General features: G+C 37.9%; 1 protein-coding gene across 7 annotated transcripts in view; it reads left to right on the top strand.

Moving 5' to 3' along the window:
• PRUNE2 (prune homolog 2 with BCH domain) overlaps window positions 1-22,203 on the top strand; it is a 141,793-nt gene that overhangs the window by 22,256 nt on the left and 97,334 nt on the right. For all 7 annotated transcript variants that reach the window (XM_027722356.2, XM_027722354.2, XM_039388800.1 and 4 more), the window contains exons 2-4: window positions 16,040-16,144; window positions 16,621-16,823; window positions 18,252-18,415. In XM_027722356.2, the coding sequence (XP_027578157.2) occupies window positions 16,040-16,144; window positions 16,621-16,823; window positions 18,252-18,415 (472 nt within the window). The remainder of the gene's footprint in view (window positions 1-16,039; window positions 16,145-16,620; window positions 16,824-18,251; window positions 18,416-22,203) is intronic.

Genomic DNA, 22,203 nt, shown 5'->3' on the forward strand with positions numbered 1-22,203 from the left:
TTGTGACACTAACAAGCATAATTATTAGCATTCCTGTCCCCCAAATTGTTGGACATCATTACAATGTATTTGTAAGGTTGGTCTTTAAATTACAGGAATGCAGTATTCATGTGATTTCAGCAAGTGTATATGGATCTCCAGGCATTGCACTCTATTTTTATAAGATCTCATTCTCAAAATTTGCTTCTCATAGTCATCTGTATAATAGATGACTCAAATCACAAAGCCTCTGTGGGTTTGTATAAATTTAAACGTCTTACTCATCATGACTGGGCTTCGCGAACAAAGATTTGGGAAAGGCTCTACCCACGTTTGTTGCAGGCGCATTGGTGGCTGAAAAGGCCAGTACGAGACAGGCATGTCCGGTTGCAGAAGGCACAGCAGAAAGACTCCTTAGGTGGTATATTCTGCAAGGCACGAGTCTTTCTGCGTTGTCTTTACTCCTCAAGGGTGATCCTGCGTGCGTTCTCAAAAGAAGCAGCAGCGTTATAGATGGTGTGTCTCCAGGCCTCCCGATTGGAGGCCAGAGTAGACCAGTTATGGTGATCAATATGGCCAAGGCTGAGATGTTGTTTCAGGGAGTCCTTGTATCTCCTCTTCAGGGCTCCTCTCTTGTGGCGACCGGTGGCAAGTTCACCATAAAGCAAGATCTTAGGGAGACGGTGGTCCTTCATCCTGGAGACTTGCCCTGCCCAGCACAGCTGTGTTCTCAGTAACATGGCCTCAATACTTGTGACTGCTGCTTGTTCTAGAACAGATGTATTGGTCACATAATCTGACCAGTGGATGTTTAGGATTGTACGGAGACAGCGTGGATGGAAGCGTTCTAGGAGTCACAGGTGGTGGCAGTAGATGACCCATGATTCAGATCTGTATAAGAGAGTAGACAGCACTATGGCTCTGTAAACACTGATCTTAGTACTTTTCTTCAAGTGTTTATTTCGCCAAACTCTTTTATGAAGCTTTCCGAAGGCACTATATGCCTTTGCTAACCTGTTGTCTATCTCTCCGTCAATCTTACCATCCGAGGAGATGAGGCTACCTAGGTAATTAAACTGCTGGACTGATTTGAGCTCTGATTGGCCAATGGTGATGTGGGGATGATGGGAGACTTCCTGAGGTGCCGGTTGATAGAGAACTTCAGTCTTCTTTAGACTGACTTCCAGCCCAAAGAGCTCAGCAGCATCTGCAAAGCAGGATGTTAAACGCTGCAGAGCTGCTTCTGTGTGGGCAACAAGGGCGGCGTCATCAGCATAGAGCAGCTCCCGGACAAGGTGGTTTAAGGTCTTGGTGTGGGCCTTCAATCGCCTTAGGTTGAAAACGTCTTACTAATAACATTTGAATAATCATGCAGTGGAAAATCTCAAATCTCTCTTAAGTCAGTATGTTTTTTTTAAGACATTATGTGCTTTTTTTATTCAGGAGTAGCAAGTATATGTTGGTGCTTGTACGTATAAACTCTATCTACAGCTAGAGATTAAATGTTCAAATATGACTGTGTATAATTATGTTGCCATTATACCATATCCTCTTTGAGTGATCCTAAGAGAAATTATTGTTCTACTTAGCTGCTAAAAGAAAGGAAAGAATTACTCTGTGTTTATTTTTAACAGACTTTGCTAATTCCATTAACGCTGAACACATACCCTTTCAACAGCACCACAAGGCCAGTACATGCTTCCCGTATAAGGGAAAGAAAACTACTCAGTTTTTCCTTTTGTTCTTTCAGTGATAAATGCTTGTATTACACAAAATGCTGTGTAGTGGTCCTCTGATCTGTTGAGATTTATGCAATTAACTAAGCAGAAATGATAAGCTAAAGAAATATCAAATTGAGAACAGAGAGTGACCTTACACTGAAAAGCCATGACATCAAAGTTTCTAATGTTACCACTGTTCCTGTGGTAACAGGTGTTAATCTGGATGCTTGGTCAGTATCTCCAAGGGCAGTGAATCCCTTTAACACCTTGAACTTGTTGAGGATACAGAGAAATTGTAGTTCATGTGTTGCAGCATTCTCATAATTGGAGACACAGGATTTGTCTTATTGGCACATAACGCTTGTCCATGTGGTGGAGTAAGTTGTGTTGCTAGTTGCCAAGGTAGGGTTGAATTACAATGCTAGATGCCCTACCAGTGTTCTCAGACTTTACCAGTAGGAAAGTGTGGGTCTGGCTGCTGTGATCAGCCTTCTGCATTAGATATTTTGGCTTGTATATGTCCTTTTTATTTACTTTGATTTGGGATTTTTTTAGTGGTGTTTGTTGTCGTGGTTGGTTGGTTGGTTGAGGTCACCCCCAGAGATTTAGGACCTAGGAAAGATCTTGTGCTCTTAGATATTTTTTACCCTCAGAATCAGAATTTAAAGAAGCTCAGAGCTCTGTGGTTTAGTGGAAGTAACTCAGAACAAGCAGATTTTCTTTACTAGCTTACGTATCTCTCCTTACCGTTGTACTCTTTGTTCTTAACTACAGCAGGCATAGAAGTCAAGGAACATTGCTTTTCCTAACAGTATGCTCTTCAATTGGAAACCAAGACCTTTACTACTGGGGAAAATCTAGCAAGTCCCTGTGTGGGGGGAGGCAGAGTTACCTGTGTTTTACATAGATTAAAAATACACCATAGCATGTTCAATATAGAACGAGAAGATATTGAAGGGTAAAGTTGAAATGTTAATGTAATTTGTTGTAACCGTATCTTTTTCTAAAGTATTTCTTGTCTTTTGAATTAGCTAGGACAGCAGATTTGGCACGGATGATGAATTGCCCATTTTGGTGTTAAGAGGATTCAGCAAAACTGTCATTGAGGAAGATATCTTAATCAGTCATTAGTGTCTCTTCATATGTGAATTTGTCAATTTATATCTACTGTTTCATTCTGCTTAATAAAATTTGAAATAATACATTGTGAAAACTTTAATCAAAATGAATGAAACTGAGCCAAATCTGAAATGAAAAAATCCCTGCTAGTTGTGTTTGTTGCTTTTATATTCTGTTAGTGCTTACCATTTTTTTAATTGAAATTAATGTGATACCTTTAAAGAAATTGTTTTATAATACAAACACTGCTTGAATTTACTTTGTAATTACACTTTAAATATTTTGTCTAATGTTTTCCGCACTTTTAAGGCAATAGTTGATATGCTTACCATAAAGATAATTTTAATACTTTATACTCTCTAATTCTATGGTTCATCTTTCTATAACGTATCTTTTATGAGATGATATTGAACTACCTTGATAGATAAAAGTCTGTCTGTGCAATCAATAGGCTTTACCATTACTACTGAAGTTTTCACTTCCATTCAAGGTGGGTTTTTTTTAGTAGCTAGTGACAATCTGGTTATAATTCTGTATGAGACAGAGGTGTTTATTGTATTGTATTTCTTGACAGATCTTGGCTGTGCTGTAACGTTACTTGATGACCAACAGGATTAACACAATTGGTTCCCTCTTTTTTTTCTGTACCAGTTGTTCAAGTGCATTAAATTAAACATGGCTTGGTTACACATATATTCCATGTCAAGACAAAGTAATGTGAAATGGAGTTGTGCATCAGAGGGATAATAATAATCATCATTATAAATATTGTTTGCAGCATCATCATCTGTATGTCAGTTCAAGGTGTCATTGGCACTATGCAGGAGTAATAATGCAGGAGTCTTACCCAAAATACGTAACCTCTAGGTTCTTAATCTTTTTGGTAATCTCTCTAATGAGCACTGTGGTGCTTTGTGGGGCTTTAACTACTGCAGTGCTGAACTGTGAAGTACAAGGAGGAATGGGAAATGCAAATTTGAGCATTTTTCCTCCTACAGTCTTTTCCAGCTTGCCTCAGGGATCAGATAATCATGATTCCACCTCCTGATAACTTTTTGCTTTAAAGTGATATTTCTTCCAGTTCTTTTACTATTTTTACATTGTCAGTTACACTGGACTAATACAAGAACTAGATTCAGTGTTTTCCATGATGCACTGCATTTTTGGAGAAAAACATTTAAGTCCCTGCTCAAACCTATTTTTCCCCTGAAAGAATCTTATATCCTTAGCAGTATTTTAAATATTTTCCCGGAAACCCAAATACTCCATTTCAGTTTCCTACCCTTTTCTCATTGAATGTTAAAATAGGCAGTTTTTTCAATAAATTAGGACTAGTGTTGCATTTCTTCAAATAGGAATATTTGTGGATTTTTTGTTTTTACAGGAGTATGTTTTACCTGTTGTATCTCATTAGAAGGAAAACTAACATCAGCACAGCAAAAATGAATGTTTTAGATTGCTATTGCATATTGCCTTTCAGCACACTTTAATTAAAGTGACATTTGTTTGTCCTATAATATCACCATTCCCTAATTGATGTACTGAGCAAGCACCATGGTGACAAGATAAGTTGCTTTGTTTTGTTCCATATGCCTGTGTTCCAAATTTTCCATAGTTTTAATTGGTTCCCTGCAGAATAATATTTACAAGCATATGGTATGGAAAATGCTGACTGCATTTGTTATCATATATTTTAGTGTATTGGTGGCACTAGATCACTAAGCCTTTAAATGTGATTATGAGGTTATTTAATGCAGTCAATAGTGTGCTTAAAACACAGCAAAAATCTGCAGTGAGCCAAATGGTATCAAGGAAATATGTTTGAATGCCTTCTTAATGCTTCAAGGATAGATGGGGAAGCCTGATTCAGAAAAGGTTTTGGTTAATGTTTATGCTGAAACATACTTTGTGACCTGAGAGCAATTTGGAAAGCTCTGTGGAGTCTTCTTGCCATCATAAGAGGAAGATGTGTAGGAACGTTGACTGCAGACGCAAAATACATGATATGTCTAGATTACTGACTTCTGAAGAAATACACTGGCATTAGCTGATGAAATGGAATGCAGCATCAGCCCTTAAATTTCATGTGTCTGACTTTGGAGACATTGGCACTACATTTTTGCGCTGGTTCTGCTGTGGCAAAAGACAGGCAATCCAACAGGAAGCATGAGTGATTGGGAAGATCCCACCAACGTGTGTTAAGGTCCGAGTTCAACAATATTGGCATAGGTGTTGGGTTATGCCTTTTTGATTGTGCTGGAGGGGAGATATGTCGTGGTGGAGAACGGCTGAATTGAATTTTTTGCTGAGGCAAATTGACCAAGGTGGTTTCACACTGTTCCAAGAAGTGCTCAGTGGGTCATTGTATTAATGACCTGTTTGGATTTCATGAACAGACTGGATACTCAGACACAGCCCAAATGATCAGAGAAAGAGGATTACTCCATATGTGGAGACTTTTGATGTATGGATTATATCCTTTGCATATGTGTTCAAGAGGTAACATATTTCCTCTGTCTCCAGCCTGAACCCAGCCTAACGTACTAAATAAACTACTTTCAAATTTCTATTGCTTTAGTACCATCTACGTAAAAAAGAGTATCAGACGTTAAAGCTACATGATTTTATTAGACATACACTGAAATCATATGCATGTTAAAAGTAATACTGGAATGTAATTATGGATTTTCTCTTGCTCAAATGCAATATGTCTATGGCTCTGATACTAGTATTACGGTGAGGGCAATTCAGAGATCTGAATGGTATAGACGTAACTAATTACGGTATGAGTAAAAAGGCAGTGCCTTCTCATAATGAAGTGTATGTTTCTCTTCTCATAACATCCAAAATAAAAAAAAAGGATTGGTTTTGTAAAGTCAAGTTTCATTCTGAGTGCACTGTCATTTTACCAACAAGCACAATATTGCAATTTTTAATCTGTGCTCAGCTTTTACAGCAAATCAACCAAACATCTATCCAGCACAAGGACAACAGGAGTAAAACAGTAATAGAATTCCTTCATGGAAGACAAAGCTGCCAAAGATAAGAAACGAGTTTTTGGGGAATGGTGTTTAGAGCAGGCAGAGCAGTATTGCCTGCTGTACTCTACAGAGGAGTACATGTTAACTGGTTTCTGATTTTTAGTGTGGAAGAAGAAAGAGCAACTAAAATAATACTGAAGTCAAACCCCACCCCCCACCCAACCCAAACAAAAAAAAGATGTCTTGTCTATCAATTTTATCAGAGAGTAAGCCATTTTAGGATTATAGTATGATAAAAACTGTTGAACAAGAAAGGCAAAAGTGGAAGTGGCTTTGGCCTCCTGATCATCTCCTCCAGCTATGATTTTCTTGCTCATTCATGATATTTCTGCTGGTCTGTTGGCTCACTTCAGGGTATGGTTTCCTGTTCAGCTTGGTGCCTGTCACCTAAGGGTTACACTGACATAAGAACCATGAAGCTCAACCCCAAGGACTCCTGTACAACACAGTGTTCAAGTGCCTACTGACTCATATTCTCATTTGCCAAGTTGCTTCCTTTGTTTTAAAGAAGAAGCTAAACTTCTCAAACACTCCAAGGTCAGATGTTAAGTCTGTGAGAGGCAGGTAAATTAGCTGCATTATTTGAGTTGCATTCCCTTACCTTCACCAAAACAAACACAGCTTTTTTTCTCCAATAGATTTTCTCTTTGCTCTCTATAATTCATTCAGCTCTGAAGTGTATGATGTAGGGGTTTATTGCCACCAGTCACCTCCTGACAAAACACAGAACTGATACAATTAATATGATGGGATCACTCTGCTCCTCAGGTAAATGTGCTCCTTACTTTTAACTCATTTGTTTCTCGTATATCAAACAACACTTTGATCCTAACAGTAAGCCAAACAATTCCTGAAAGAGATGAATATTATCAAGTCCTGTAAACTAGATAGGTATCCTGGTCTCACCTCTGCATGTTAAGTGGCAAATGGGGAAAGAGAAGGAAGAGAAGTAATGTAAGTTGAACTGCAAATTCGATGATGGGGCTGGCTTTAGATACTAAAGATGACCTAGAGCAGGAATATAACTTGTTCTTTTGTAGAGTTAAATTGCTGTATGCTGTATTGCTCATACTCAGTTATTAGGCGAGAGCACTAATCCTCCACAGAATGCATTAATTTGAACAAGAAATGAGCTAATGCAGCATAAAAGGAAGAGGGAACTTGGATTTTTACTTCAGTAACTTCTGTGATAGAGAATCCTATTGACAGGTTGTTGAAGTACTGCTGAGTCAAACTTAAATAATCATTCTGCTGGGAACATTTTCCTCTTTCAGCAACAGCAGAGTATATCCTGTTTTATCTTGGCAGGAAGAGTAATGTGAGACTTTACTGAGACTAAGGTCATTAAAATAAGTATTTCCTTTTATCACTTTTTTAATGTTGTATCATAAAAACTTATATTTCTTTAATTCTCTAAGAAAAAGCATATTTAATGTCTGTCTGATTTAATGCATTTTTTACCATAGTTTAACAGCAGAGTTGGAATCAAAACATGTGGAGACGAAGTCAAGCTTCCAAAATGTGTGTGATTGTGGGCGTGTATGTGTACCCCATGTATGATTCAGTTTGAAAACCACATACTATTGGGTATTCTGGATACATACACCCCATGACTGAGTAGAAGTGGTCTCTCAAGTGTTGATCCTAAAGGCAAAAATTTGGAGAAGCAAGAGAGCGTGAACATGTAAAGCCTATAAAACATGATGAAAAATCAATGCCAATCCAACTGATGGAATAAATCTAATTTTAAAAGGAGCCAACAAGATTTTGATTTATGTTCTCAATTCTGTGGTGCTTCTTTTTATATTTAAATGGAATTTATGCATTATTTGATTATGCCAACTATTCTTTTTCAAATAAAAACTGCTTGTAGAAGTCATTATTCGTTTCTGGTTTTTTTGCAATGTGAATAAATCTATGTGATAAGTTAGAGAGAAGGTATTCCAAAACCAGGCAGAGTAGACTTGCATGTAGTTATAGGCTGTAAAATTAATTAAAATTGAAAAGAGAGTAGATGTTTGTAGATAAACAGCGTTAAGTTTATCTGTCTGCGGAATGCCAAATCAGGGCCTATTGATAATGCAGATATATTGAACTGAATTCTCATCAGCAATAGTTGACCATGCCAAATCTTTATTATAAATGACTGGAAAAAAGAGTTCCTGTCCTGTGGAAATTCCAGGAACAATCTAGGGATAGGACTTCCTTGTCTGTCTGGCATGCTAGATAGTTAACCTGCATCATTTCCATCATTAATTTTGAAGGAACAGTATAATTCTATGGAATACTGTGAAACTGGGAAGTGACATTTTTAAATAAAACTCTTTTTATCAAGCACTTGACTCTTAAATATAGCTTTTAAAGTATTAGTTTCAGAAGACAGACATAACCATAAGGCTGTGTTCAACCTACTGTGGGAAGTACAGAGAGTAGTGCAAATAAGACTGGGTAAATTACATGTATCAGTTAGGGCCCAGGTAAATTCTATGACTAAGGTGTGAAGGTCTTTTCCTTATCTTTGTTATAGACTAGTCATGGTCTTTTGTCATCAGATCTTATTCAAAGCAAAGTATCAGGGGATATTTTCTGCCTATCCAACCATTTCTAAGAATGGTATTGAGTTCTTGATTATTCCACTTTTTTTATCTTATTTTAAGTAAAGCAATATTGTACAATATATATTCAACAGCTAATGGTTAAAATATGCCACACTTGAAGTTCTTGCCACTAAATTGTGTTCCTTAGGGAATAATCCTTATGTAACCAGGTATTTTACAACTAGTACCGTAAATTACTATATATTATATACTGTACATGTACAGGAGCAAAGAAATGTAATAGTTTCTTGTCTGTTCTCAAAAATTGGGGAAAACAAAGACTTATCAGGATAAGAGACCGTCTTTTTCCTTTTTTTCCAGGCCAGTATAAAGCTTTCTTTTGAAAAGACTTATGAAATATTTAACTAACTTGAACTTTTCATGACAAATTAACTTTGTCTTGGCATAAAGCCATTTCTTTGACAACAGAGAAGGATAATCACCTTAAAAGCCCTCAGGCCAATGGAAGTATAATACTGCAAATGTAGTAGGCAAGACAAATGCAGGATGCACTCCAAAATGATTACTCATTAAATTGCACCTCCGGTTTGGAGGTAGAATTCCAGACCTACCAAGTAGGTACAAAAATCATCTCTCATGTGAGTAAATGACTTTAAATATTGCAACACAGATTTTTTTTACTATCTTGGCCTTTGTCCGAATCATTAGGCTTTTCCCTTGTGCACCTCCAGAAAAGCTAAGTATGTCTGTGCAGCTTATACTGTCTTATTAGTGCTTCAGCCACACGGCTGGAAAAGCTTTCAGTGTTGTATCTGATGCTTTATTATTATGTGACTCTGCAACTTCTTTTTAATAGGCTTCTGTTGAGCCATATTGTTCCTTCCTTGAAAGAATTGCTATGCTTGACAAGTACTGTCCCATCCCATGCACTAAAATGCAGTCATTTCATGGCAGTTGATGAACTGAAGAACTAGTGAAATTAGAGGGAAAAAGCTCAGAAAGCAAGGCTGTGTGTGGCTGCTGTGTGTGCATTTGTGGTATGTTAGTGTGTGGAGTAAACTTTTTTTGCCTTGAGACAGTGAGCATTTTGTAAGTGTTCCTGTTTATGCTAGAAAGAGTTTTGGGAATCTGGAGAGGTCCCAGCTGACTGGAAATGGTGAATGTTATTTCGATTTTCAAGAAGGCCAAGAAGGAGGACCCTGGAAACTACAGGCCTGTCAGTCTCACTTCAGTGCCTGGTAAAGTTAGGGAGAAGAGTATTCTGGGAAATACTGAAAAATAGCTGAAATACAACACAGTCATTGGTCACAGCCAGCTCAGCCTGCTGAGAGGAAAGTCCTCAAACCTCATTTCGTTTTATGACAACCGACCTAGTTGATCAAGGGAAACCAGTTGATGTAATCTTTTTGGATTTCATTTTGATACTGTCTCTCCCAGGATCCTTCTGGACAAAATGTCCAGCAAAATGTACAGCTGGGTAAACACACCGTGTGGTGGGTGAGCAATTGGTTCACGGGTCGAGCACAGAGGGTAACAGTGAATAGGGTAACATCAGACTGGTGATCTGTCACTAGTGGAGTTCCACAGGGCTCTGTCTTGGGCCCTGTGCTCTTTGACAGCTTCATAAATGACTTGAATGCAGGACTGGAAGGGATACTAAGCAAGTTTGCAGCTGACAAAGCTGGGAGGAGCTGTTGACTCCCTTGAAGGCAGGGAGGCCCTGCAGAGAGACCTTGACAAATGAGAGGACTGGGCAATCACCAACCAGATGGAGTTACCTTAGAAGGTATGGAGAATGAGATGCTGGAAAGCATTGCCACAGAAAGGGATCTGGGTGTCCTGGTCGACAGCAAGTTGGATATGAGTTAGCAGTGCCCTGGCAGCCAGGAGGGCCAACCGTGTCCTGGGGGGCATCAGGCAAAGCATCACCAGCCGGTCGAGGGAGGGGATTGTCCCGCTCTGGCCTGCACTGGGGCGGCCTCACCTTGAATACTGTGTGCAGTTTTGGGCACCACAATATAAGAAAGATATAAACCTCTTAGAGACCTGGTGAAGGGCCTTGAGGGGAAACTGTATGAGAAGTGGCTGAGGTCACTTGGTGTGTTCAGCCTGGAGAAGAGGAGACTGAGGGGAGACCTCATTGCAGTCACAACTTCCTCATGAAGGGAAGACGAGGGGCAGGCACTGATCTCTTCTCTGTGGTGACCAGTGACAGGATACAAGGGAACGGCCTAAAGTTGCATCAGTGGAGGTTTAGGCTGGATATTAGAAAAATGTTCTTTACCCAGAGGGTGGTTGGGCACTGGAACAGGCTCCCTAGGGAAGTGGTCACAGCACGAAGTGTGACAGAGTTCAGGAAGTGTTTGGATGATACTCTCAGTCACATGGTGTGACTCTTGGTGATCATCCTGTACAGGTCTAAGGGTTGGACTCGATGATCTCGTCCAACTCAGCATATTCTGTGATTTTGAATCTTCAGGATTTATTATTTTGCAAGACGATTTCAGATTCTGTATTAACAGAAGAAAAAAATAGAAACAATGTAATTTTTTACTGGGATATTGTAGTTTGATCCATCACTGTGGTAATATGTCCTAGTCAAAATCTTTGCAGTGAAATGGTATTTTTACTGCAGTTGCATAAAAATGCACTTGTGCTATACTAAGGCTTTTATGTGTTCATAGGCAACAAAACTGAGCAGATATGAGAGTTTCTCTGTAGTAAATATCTAAGAATTAGATCTCTTACTAGATTCCAGAAGTAGCTCAATGTTTATAAATCTCTTTTCTGACCACAACAAGTGAATGTTAGTCTGTGTAGGTCTGATCTAAATTGAATTATCCTGACTGATGTCATCTGAAAATGACACATAATTTCTTTAATTCATTTTATCCCAGGCATCCAGAGTTTGTGTTTTACAATTTACCTTTAATCTAGCTAAACAAAAAAGCGTCAGCAGTAAGAGGTCACTGGTCTCTTATGTAGTTTAATTTATGAGTTCTAGTTTCATCATTAACCTCCTACATTTTTTTGATTCTTAGAGGTATTGAGAGTTCATGATTCCTCTTAGGTTTAGCTCTGATAGCTGTAGGAATTAATCACATTTTGGTCCTATTGCAGCTAAGCCTCATAGAGTTTATGGATCTAAAGCTTTTTCTTCTGGGTTGCGGGCTTCTCTGCTTGGGTCTTTGCTTGGAAAGACCTGTAAGAGGAAGCCTCACATCCATGTGCCTGCTTTTCTCAAAGCTGGCTGATTAGCAAGCAGTTGACTGTGCAAACTAGTTCTATATGAGGTGGTGGAAAAGGAAACAGCCTTAGACCTCCAAGATAAGCAGTAAGCTTGGTTGACTCTTGGAGGGCATGCTCCAGAGTTATATTTTTGGAGAGTATATATGGAGAGTTTTAGGAGGTTATTATTACTGAGTAGGAGTAAGATAGTAAAAAGCCATTCAAGGAGCTACATAAGGGGAGAGGAAATGTCAGTGAAATCCTATATTGGATCTGTAAGAGGGGAAGAACAGAAGAAAATTCTGCTCAGTGAAGAGAAGAGCAGGAAGGGTGGAAAAAAAAGGTATCACTGATGACTCTCACTGCCACAGAGGGCTTGAGAGGTGGTCCTGTGTGGGCCTCATGAATTTCAACAAAGCCAAGTGCAAGCTCCTGCACCTGGGCTGTGGCAATCCCAAACACAAATACAGGCTGGGTGGAGAACGGACTGAGAGCAGCCCTAAGGAAAAAGACTTGGGAGTGTTTGTGGACAAAAAGCTCAATATGACTCAGCAATGTGCACTTGGGGCTCAAAAAACCAGCTACATCCTGGACTGCATCAAAAGCAGCATGGCCAGCAGGTCGAGAGAGGTGATTCTGCCCCTCTACTCATCTGGTGAGACCCCACCTGGAGCTCTGGGGTCCCCAATGTAAGAAGGAGGTGGACCTGTTGGAGTGAGTCCAAAGGAGAACCATTAAGTTGATCACAGGGATGAAACACCTGTCCTGTGAAAACAGGCTGAGAGAGTTGGAGATGTTCAGGCTGAAGAAGAGAAGGCTTCAAGGAAGACCTTAGAGCACCCTTCCAGTACGTAAAGGAGGCCCACAAGAAAGCTGGAAAGGGGCTTTTGACAAGGCCATGTAGTAATTGGACAGGGGGGAATGGTCCTTAACTGAAAAAGGGCAGGTTTAGATTAGATATTAGGAAGAAATTCTTTACTGTGAGGGTGGTGAGGCAATAGAACAGGTTGCCCAGAGAAGCTGTGGATGCCCCATCCCTGTAAGTGTACAAGGCCAGGCTGGATGGGGCTGGAAGAAACATGGTCTAATGTAAGATGTCCCTGCCCATGGGTGGGATGTTGAAGCTAGATGATCTTGAAGGTCCCTTCCAACCCAGACCATTCTGTGATTCTAAGATCTTTAAAACAGCATGTGATCTTTAAAACTGTCAGTGGAAGGCTTACCTTAGGTCTTGTTCTTCTAGAAAAAATAGATAAGAAATCAAGTCACAATGACAGACAGTAGCTCATGCTGGACTCCTGTTGGTTCCTGAATCACAAGCAGCCATAGAATCTGAGGAGACAGTTTCCCCAGCCTCAGAAGAGGTGGTACCAAATTAACAGGGGAGACTTCCCATATGAGTGTGTCAGAGCTGAGGGAGTCACCTGAGCTAGAATGCCATTTCTTTTATATGCTCTTTGAAAACCTTTGTCTGAGGTGGGAGTTGAGGGATAGCATATGTTTGTTCCAAATATACAAAAAAAGGCAGTATGTCGCAAGGAACACTTATTTTGTGCAGTGTTCTGTTTATATTATTAAGGATAAGTTCAGATATAAGCCTTGAAAGATGAAAACAAAGGTTCTGAGGGCTCCATTGATTTTAAAATATAATTTTATTGAATACATAAATAGTTTTGTAACAATTTATTCAGTTATTCCCCATAACATAAATCCACATCTATCAGCACTCTCCTTTTTGCTAGGTTTTGATTACTTTAAAAGTTGTAGTAAGCCGCATTGTGGTTACAGACAACAAGACCTGGTGGTTCCTGAAAGAGTATTTCATGATTTTTGCCCATGGATAGTGATGCCTTTTTGCCAGTAATGGTTATCTGAGGAAGTGATGTCATGCTGAAGGTACTGACTTCTACAACTTCTAAGATGCTACAAATCAGATTGAGGGTTAAAAATGTTGCTTTCATAGGCCTAGGATAGCTTATGCTAAGATGAATGTTTGCAGTAGCATTCTGCAGTTTGGCAGTTATCTTTTACCAGATGCACAGATTTCAGATTGAGCATCTGTATTGTTGGTACAAGAAGGTTTCCTGTGTTAAAATAGAATGAGGGAGATGCTGTCTTGAGTAATCTATTAAAATATAAATATATTGAAATATATTGTCAATGATTCTGGCAACAGATAAAACCACAGTTCAAATAATAAAGATGCTTGGAGTAGAAAGTATTGTCCATATGAATTGGTTGGTGTGGGTTTTGTGTCACTGAGCTGTTTTAGTGGTTATCACTGGGGAATAAGATAAATAATTCAGTATTAATATCCTGAGCTGTGTCAGAGATAGCAAGTACCTGTTAAGTTGCTTCCCTATAGAGATGTCTTCAGCTGATCAGTTTTGCATGTGGTGGCTCTCAGACCATAGCTGCTGATGTGTGGTTGGAGTTGCATCTGTGTGCTTATGGGAGTTGCTGCTTAGCCCAATGGTTCTAACCTTCCTGTTAGCTTTGCCTCTAATGGGACTTGCTAGGATGAGACTTCTAAATGTTGTTGGTGCAGATTGTCTGCAGGTCTGGTCTGTTTCTATCTATATCAAATTTATGCAGTTTTTTAGGAAGGTATCATAGAATCATAGAATTTGGAAGGGACCCGCAAGGATCATAAAATCAGACTTGTCTTTGGGAGAAGAGATTATTTATGTGGATAAGAATATTTGTTCAGAAAATGGAGGGTTTCAGTTATAGTAACAAACATCATCTTGTGCTTTCTAGTAATAATTGAGTGGCATTTCAGGTTGTCTTTGTAATGTTTTGTTCCCTTCATGAGTTTCCAGAACACAAGAACAATTAGCTGACCAAACGTATTCTACAACTCTTAAAATATTGTTTTACTTTATCATTAGTAATAAATTTGGTTATAGTTGATTTGATATTGGAAGGCATGCCTTCAAAAATTACATTTCTTGTAATGAAGAAAATTTTTCAGACTGGTAAAACAAGATGTTAACTATCACTTTTCTCTCTCATCAGCATGTTTTACATCATCAGGATGTGAGGCACATCAGGATGTGAGACTGTCTTTGCTGTTTGTTCTGGCCAATTTTGGTCTTGAAATCTGCAAAATAGAAATGTGAATTTCTTACTAAGTCTACAGGCTGACTTTGTATTTTAATATTAATAGAATAGCTTTCGTATTTTATTAGAACATATTTATTTGTTAGAGCGTAAATGAACATATCTGTTCCAGTCGTTGTATTCTTCGGAAAGCTGACTGTCTTTTCCAGTACACAGGGAATGAAGAAAATACGTCCTCGTTTTATTACCCAAAGGTATTTTTTGATGGCTGCTTTCCATAAAGGGAAAGAGACCTAAATTAATTCCTTATATCCAGGTAGAGCTAAGGCTAGACACAAAGAAAAAAGGTTAGTTTAAAAAAAATTGCACATTTATAATTATTGGGGAAAATAAAACAGTTATATGTTTCTGTTGGAAGACTGAAATCTTTTTTGCTGTCCAGAATCCTAATTCAAGATAGCAAAAAGTACATCAGCCTGTAAATGCCAACAACAAAAATATTTAGTTGCATGTGTTTGGTTCTGAAACATCTCCCTTAGCTTAGTCAGGCATATTTCTCCAATTAAGAAGCATAGCTCATTGAAAGAAAATAAACTGTAATGTTTCCGTGCAGCTAGCTTGACATTAATGGTGTGCACAAGAGAATATTGTCACCTGATATTTTGTGTGTGCAATTATGAAAAGGTAGAAACTTCCCTGATATATTTTGCTTTCCCACAGTAGATCTCTCTTTTCCTCTTGTTTGGAAGGCTCCTGATTTTATTAAGTGCAGAACAGACTCAGTTCCCTTTGCTAGTGAGAACAACTCAAAACCCATGGTACTTCAGCTGTGTTCAGCTTCTGAAGATTCAGGGTTAAAGCCAGTTACTTTGTCTGTTTGCTGATTTCAGCTGAGTAAAGAAAAAATGGTAAAAATAAAAGTATGACTTGCTACTTATTGTATGCGTGTGTTTTACTGTGTGTATTTCCATATTCTTTAGGACTGCTTTTCTTACTAGATTTGTGAGGTGTTTTGAAAAGCTTTAACACATGTACGTTGAAGCTGCTGCTTATCTGTTACTTTGCTGCAAAAGGGACTTCTGTCAGGTCAGAGACCTCATTTGGGTTCTAAAGTTTGGTCTCTTATGAAACTTAAGAGTTCTTGGCTTTCTGGGGAGCTGTGAAAGCAAGGAATGTCTGATCCCACAGTAAGTCTATTTCTTCATCCCGTGCTGAAAAGTGCTCCAACTGAAAACAACACCTGATACTTAACTTGTGTTTGAATGTCTTGGTGATTTGGCTTTTTTTTTCTCATTGTCACTCATTGCAATTGTCTCGTAATTTGTTACAGAAAAGGAGCAAACGCCTGGAAAAAGTCCATGTTGTTCTTGGGAATAAACCCTGTGATTTGGATTCGCTCATTTCTACCTTGGCCTATGCCTACTTTCTGGATAAGGTAATGGAAAAATTGGACTGAGTGGTCTTAATTCACTTGTTCCAGGTTGTTACAGACATCTTATTGTTAAGTCAATTAAAACTTACTGTAAAAACATTTTATCCTGAACAATGATTTTGTTATTATTAGAGGTGCGTTTTTAAAATATAAATAATCTACGTTTTCCTCCATACAAAGAAATGTCTTATTGAATAGCAGTTAGTTGGCTTATTGAATAGAAGCAAAAAATCACCTGTACTTCATTCTTTAAACTTTCTCTCTTCTGGCTTTCCCTCTTATTCTGTAGGAGGCAAACAGAAGAAGATGAACAAAAAAAAAAAGGCAATTTTTTTTTTTTTTTAATTAAGTAAAAGGGGGAAGGAAAACTCAAACAGAAAATCCGGACTGTTTCTAATTAGTCACTCAGTTAAAATATCTTCCTATTAAAAATGGGTCTTATTTTATGCAATTCTGACAAATGTGCACCTGTGTTACAGGTCAGTCCTCCTGACGTTCTTTGCTTACCTGTATTGAACATACCAAGAAGAGACTTTAGCTATTTCACTGAGACACAATTTATACTGGAAGAGCTGAATATCCCAGAATCATTCCATATCTTCCGAGATGAAATCAATTTGCATCAGCTGAATGCTGAAGGGAAGTTGTCTTTAACACTTTTAAACAGCAACATACTGACAAGGTATTGTGGTTTATGTACAATAAAATGGCTTACATGAGTTTGAGCTGTTTTAAAAATTACATTTTTTCTACAGTAATATTTATATTGCTGTAATATTGATATTCTGCTATTAATATTGATATGCTAAGGAAGTTAAGATATATTTTGTCTTTCCTTACATTCAATGAATGCGAGAAGCTGAATAGTTGTATTTCCATCACTTCTAACGGAACTTCCATTTTTAAGAACCTTGTATTTTCATACAGCTTAGATTAGATTTTTTAATTTAGTTCAGATAGTCTGGAAGTTTCATGTGACCATTAAATAAGAGATCAGAGTTTTTTTCCCGCTTCTTAGCTAGTTTAGCTTTAAAACTCTTCTGTTGATTTGGAGGTGCCCAGACACTTCCATATGTGCTGTTAAGATGGCTGGTGGATTATTGTAGTCCTTACCAACTACGACATTTTTTTCAAAATGTCATCAGTGCCAGAGGCTCAGAGTTGCTCTGTGGGAGACTGTAGTCCATATACCTATTCTTAAGAGGGACTATTTACAAGTCCGTAGTGAATCTTCTATAGGAAACCTTTGTAAAATGGTCTGCCTGTCTTGCCCAGAGTGAAGAATTCTTTTTACTTCCAACTCCCTTTAGAACTTCATTGAAGATGAGTAACATCCTGTTGTGATATGGCCGCATCCTATTCTGAGAGGTTTGTGGATAAGAATAAAAGTAGGGGAAATCTGAAGAGAGAAATAATGTAAATCTTATAACTGTTGATTCTTTACCAGCCATCAGTTCGGTGCATCATTCATTTCTCACAGTAAAAAATGTCTGTAATATTTACTTTTTGTTTATTACTATTTCTTTCTGTGTTTCTATTTTCTAAAGAATTATTATTAGCATTTTATTATTAAACTTAGTTTGGCTTTGTTACTGCTATTGTAAACAGAAATGTAAAGTGTCTAAATGCAAAAAAAACCTGTAAGTATTTTTGTAGGTTTTCAAAATATTCAATGGAGAAAATGCAAGATCTTCTCTATATAAAGAGGGATATTTTCAGCACATGTAGAAATTTTTTTCTAAATTATTAATTTTTATAGATTTTGATGAAGGAAATGTAAACATTTAAGTCTTAGTAATGTATCAAGCTGCAACCGGACATGTCTATCTCGTATTGGCCTTTTTAGCCACCAATGCACTTGTAACAAACATGGGTAGAGCCCTTCCCAAATATTCGTTCATGAAGCCTAACCATGATGATGATGATGATGAATGTATCAAGCAATAAAAGAACTCTGCCTTGTGACATTCTTTAGCTTTATAGCAGACTTCAAGTAGCAATAGGAATAGTGTTTTAGTCCAGAATTTAAGAAAAAAGTTTCACTCTTTTTACTGGGTTGTCTAAACAGCTAGAAAGATAAATATATATAACTTTTAAATTTGCTTGATAGTGACGATAAAAGTTTGGAATCAGCTGTTGTCAAAGTCATCAATCCAGATGAGCAATGTGACAGGAGCCTGGAGTTACAAGCATGTTCTTCCTCTTTAGTCGTAAAAGAGATTCTTCAAAAGGCACCAGAGTTAATCACTCAGCAACTGGCTTATCTCCTCAGAGGTGAGAGATTACTCTTTATATTAAATACTGAAAGGTTTAATGGAGTGTTTCTGAATCTGCTCATGCAGAAAGAGTGTGATCCATTCTTTGGTTAACAATCCCTTTAAAGACCACGGGAAGCTTCATAAAAGAAGCAGGGAGTAAAGAGTTTGTTAAAGAGTAACATTATATTGAATATTAAAAATGTGCATTTAAAAATAGGCATGAGAGGTCTTTGCTGTATCACTAGACAAGAATATTAGATGGAGCTGTCGACATACCAGCTGGGTAGCTGGAAAAGCTGTGCAGTTCGTTGATTCCAGGGGCATTGGGGACAACAATATGGATTGGAATCTAATATTTACACGTTAAAGCTTCTCCCTCCCAATGGTCGTACTTTTTAATAGAATAATTTTTAATGGTATGATGCCAAACTTCTACTATTTAAAACCACTGTTACCAAATCTTTGCTGTGCTTTCCCTTTCTCTTTTATTGTATGCCCGGTAGAGTACAAAGAGGGGGCGAGCAGAAGTATTTTCTGCTCTGTCTTCATAGTTCATTGTTTTTATTAATTTTCTCAGTTTGTTTGCTGCATCAGAACTCTTCAGTTGGAAATAAAACCAGGGTTGAAAAGAACTGATCACTGCTTTTAAGTTATTTACTGAATTTTAATAGTGTTTAATAAATTTTGTAGTTTTAGGTTTTGATTGATGTGCAACTGTTAAATGCCCTTTTAAGAAATTAGTGTGGGCATGTTTAATGAGGGTTATGAAAACTTGTCTACACTTTGATTTCAGAAGCTACTGCAATCTTGGCTTGTCATTGTAGTAATCACTGTGATAAATAATGTAATGAGCATGTTATGAGAAATTACAGAAGTTAATTTATTTTTTTAATGTTCTATAGAATAAGCATTAACAGTAACACAGCATTTAGCCTGCTTTTATAGTATCTTTCAATGTTAACAAACTTTAGTAAACCTACCTTGAAATATTTTTGTAATCTCCAAATTTCTGTGAGTAGCTCCCCAGGAATCTAGACAAAGGACCAAGCATAATAATTGATTTTGGAGGCAGAACCAAAAAAAAAGGCATTGGGGGAATCTTAGGATACTTGTTTGTTGGTTGAAGGAGTCAGGAGGGAGTGCTCTGAATAATGTTCAAGAACGTGATCGAGTCCTAAAAGTGGATGTAAAGGTCCACATCTTTTGTGTCTCTAATCGGTATCCAAATTAAAATGAAGTGCTTTTATTAGTGTTTGTGTTAGAGATAGCACTTCAAGTTTGGAGGGAGATAGTAGCTAATTGTTTTTTTAACAACTAGGAACTACATTTTCATTATTGTGTTTGGGGAACTTATTGGACACAGAAATCCCTCCGCACCTTCTTTTGCATAGTATGAGAAGTGACTGGAAAAGCCTAGAGAACACAACACAGCTGCACTTGTGATTGATGCTTTTCTACTTCTCCCAGCAATGCAGCAAGTCCTCTGGTGGGTCTCTTAAAATAGAAAAAGGTTTTGGTGCTTAAGAATCTTCCATGCCAAGTTCAGAAAAGCCAGCGAATCCCATTACTGGTTTTGGTAAGATTCATAAAAAAATATAAATCATAGACATAAATGTATGTAGATAGCAGATCAAATTACAAGCAGTCTGAAAATAAAATATCAAATACAGCCTACGATATATAGATTTTGTGTTTCTCTGTGTGTACTATGGCCTTTTATCATAAGGTATAGCTTCTGAAATTCATTTTACCTGTAAGCCCAGGAAATAAAGGGACCAAATACCATGGTCTGGAAGGAGGGGTGGCTGTTTCATTCTCACTACTGAGTATGTAGAGGCTCGCAGGATGTCCCCTCTCTTTGGGGACACTTCAGAGGCATAGAGGCAGTGAAAAGGCTCTACTGTGTTTTTCACGCTTCATTACGTTACTTCCAATGTAAATCTGTATATAGTTAGTACGTCTAAATTTTGGGCAAAGTTCAGAAGAGAAGGCCAAAGTAGAAGTCAGATTGCTAAGGATTAGGATTTTATTTTTGTAAAACAACTGAGAGATGCTAACATCTGAGTCTCTGAGCTGGGAAGTCCTCTTTCATTTTCTGGCTTTCCAGGGAGTAAGACAATAGAAGTATCTAAAATTTTAATAATTATTGTGTAGTGACCATGGCAGCTCCATTTACTGCCTCTTTTCCAAACTTCTTTTTTCTCAAAGTCTGTTGGCAACTTCTAAATTTCAGTAACAAGGGCAGATGTTTATAACCTGCTACATTTCAACTTTGAACAAGCTTCACCTGCTTGTCTGTGTTAAAAAAAAAAAAGTCAAGAGGAAAGACTTTTTGTGTGAAACCGAGCATTATTGATTTAGGCATTTTAATATTTAAGGATTTTTTTTTTCAGGTGAGTGCTTTTCTGGTATCTTTGTCTCCTCATCAGACATGATATAAGTTAATTCTACCTTTGGGCTTTGATTAGAGCCTGCTTAGAGAGTCAGTGTTGTATAGCCATAGGTGCCTTAAGTTAGAGCTTGTGCTGTTCCTGGATTTGTGCCAGAAGCAAACAATTATAGAACCTGCCAGAGTCTTGGGCCTGTATTATTTTATTTCCCCAGAGATGTTTAGAAGGGGACTGTTGCCAAACTCAGATCCATTAAACTGCTGAATCATTACATTGTCTGCTGCAGCCAGCTGGCAAGGATGTGATTCCAAGCACTCACTGTCAAGTAGCTTGGATCAGTGCACTCTCAAAAATACCTCCTTATGTTTATTTGTATAAGGCCTTGAAGGATGCCACAAGGTGCAAACTGCAACATGTAAATACAGACAGATTTGCAGCAAGAGCGTCAGCAATCTTTTTATGTGTATCTGCTTTTGCTAGTTGTAAGCTGCATAGTTGAGGTCTTTTCATACCCTGTTGGGGCAGTCTGACTTTTATTAGAGAAGATTAGTTTGTTATTCTAGCCACCCAGACAAATGTTAAGAAATGTCCTTCTAAGGACTCTAGGAATTATGCCAATATTTTTTTTCTGTATTGTACATCGATCAGATGATTCACATCTTCCTGGATTGATGCATCCTTAGTGTATAGGCCAGAAAGAAAGGATCATTTTTAACTGCACCAAGCACTACGCTTACTTGGACAGATACCTTTCTTTTTAATGTGTGAAAGCAGCTTTCTTGGAGACAGTACTCCTACTCTCTTCCTCCATATTACATTGTGTTGCAGCTTCATGGCTTTTCATGTTAATTACAATGCATATTGCTTTCTTGGATCTGTTTACAGTTTGGGTTTGTGGAGGCTGTGAGGGAGTGCAGAGTGTTGAAGTTTACTTTCCATGAGGGACTGTTGGTTTTCCTCTTTTCTCTGTCCTTTATATTTCCTTGACAGAAGAAATGCCTATATTTTCATTGTACTGTTTCTCTCAGCCATAAACTTATAATTCAGGAGATGCTTGTGCTTTTCGTAATGGTTTCCCAAAATGACTTCTGCTTTCATTAGATCATGTTTAATATTAATGCACAGCAATTGCTTTTGGCAAAGCTAGTGCTTCACTTCCAAATCACTTTGCAAAAAAAGAACAGAAGAGCCTTAACCTATTTTCTAGTGGCCTCTTCTTTGGAAAAAAATATATGTAGAGTGGTGTGAGGTACACAAGAAATAATATTGAATCTTGTATTGCCTATTATATATTTTTTCTGTGGTTGTCAGCAAACAGCAGCCTCCATTATGCTTTCAGAAACCCTGGGGGAGTTGCACAAGCACTCAGTAAAATCTGCAGGAGATTTCTGAGACCGTGTATTGCTTTTACAGC

Source organism: Pipra filicauda, unplaced genomic scaffold (assembly GCF_003945595.2).
Source record: "Pipra filicauda isolate LSUMZ 115617 unplaced genomic scaffold, ASM394559v2 scaffold68_size4259465_pilon, whole genome shotgun sequence".
Classification (NCBI taxonomy): domain Eukaryota; kingdom Metazoa; phylum Chordata; class Aves; order Passeriformes; family Pipridae; genus Pipra; species Pipra filicauda.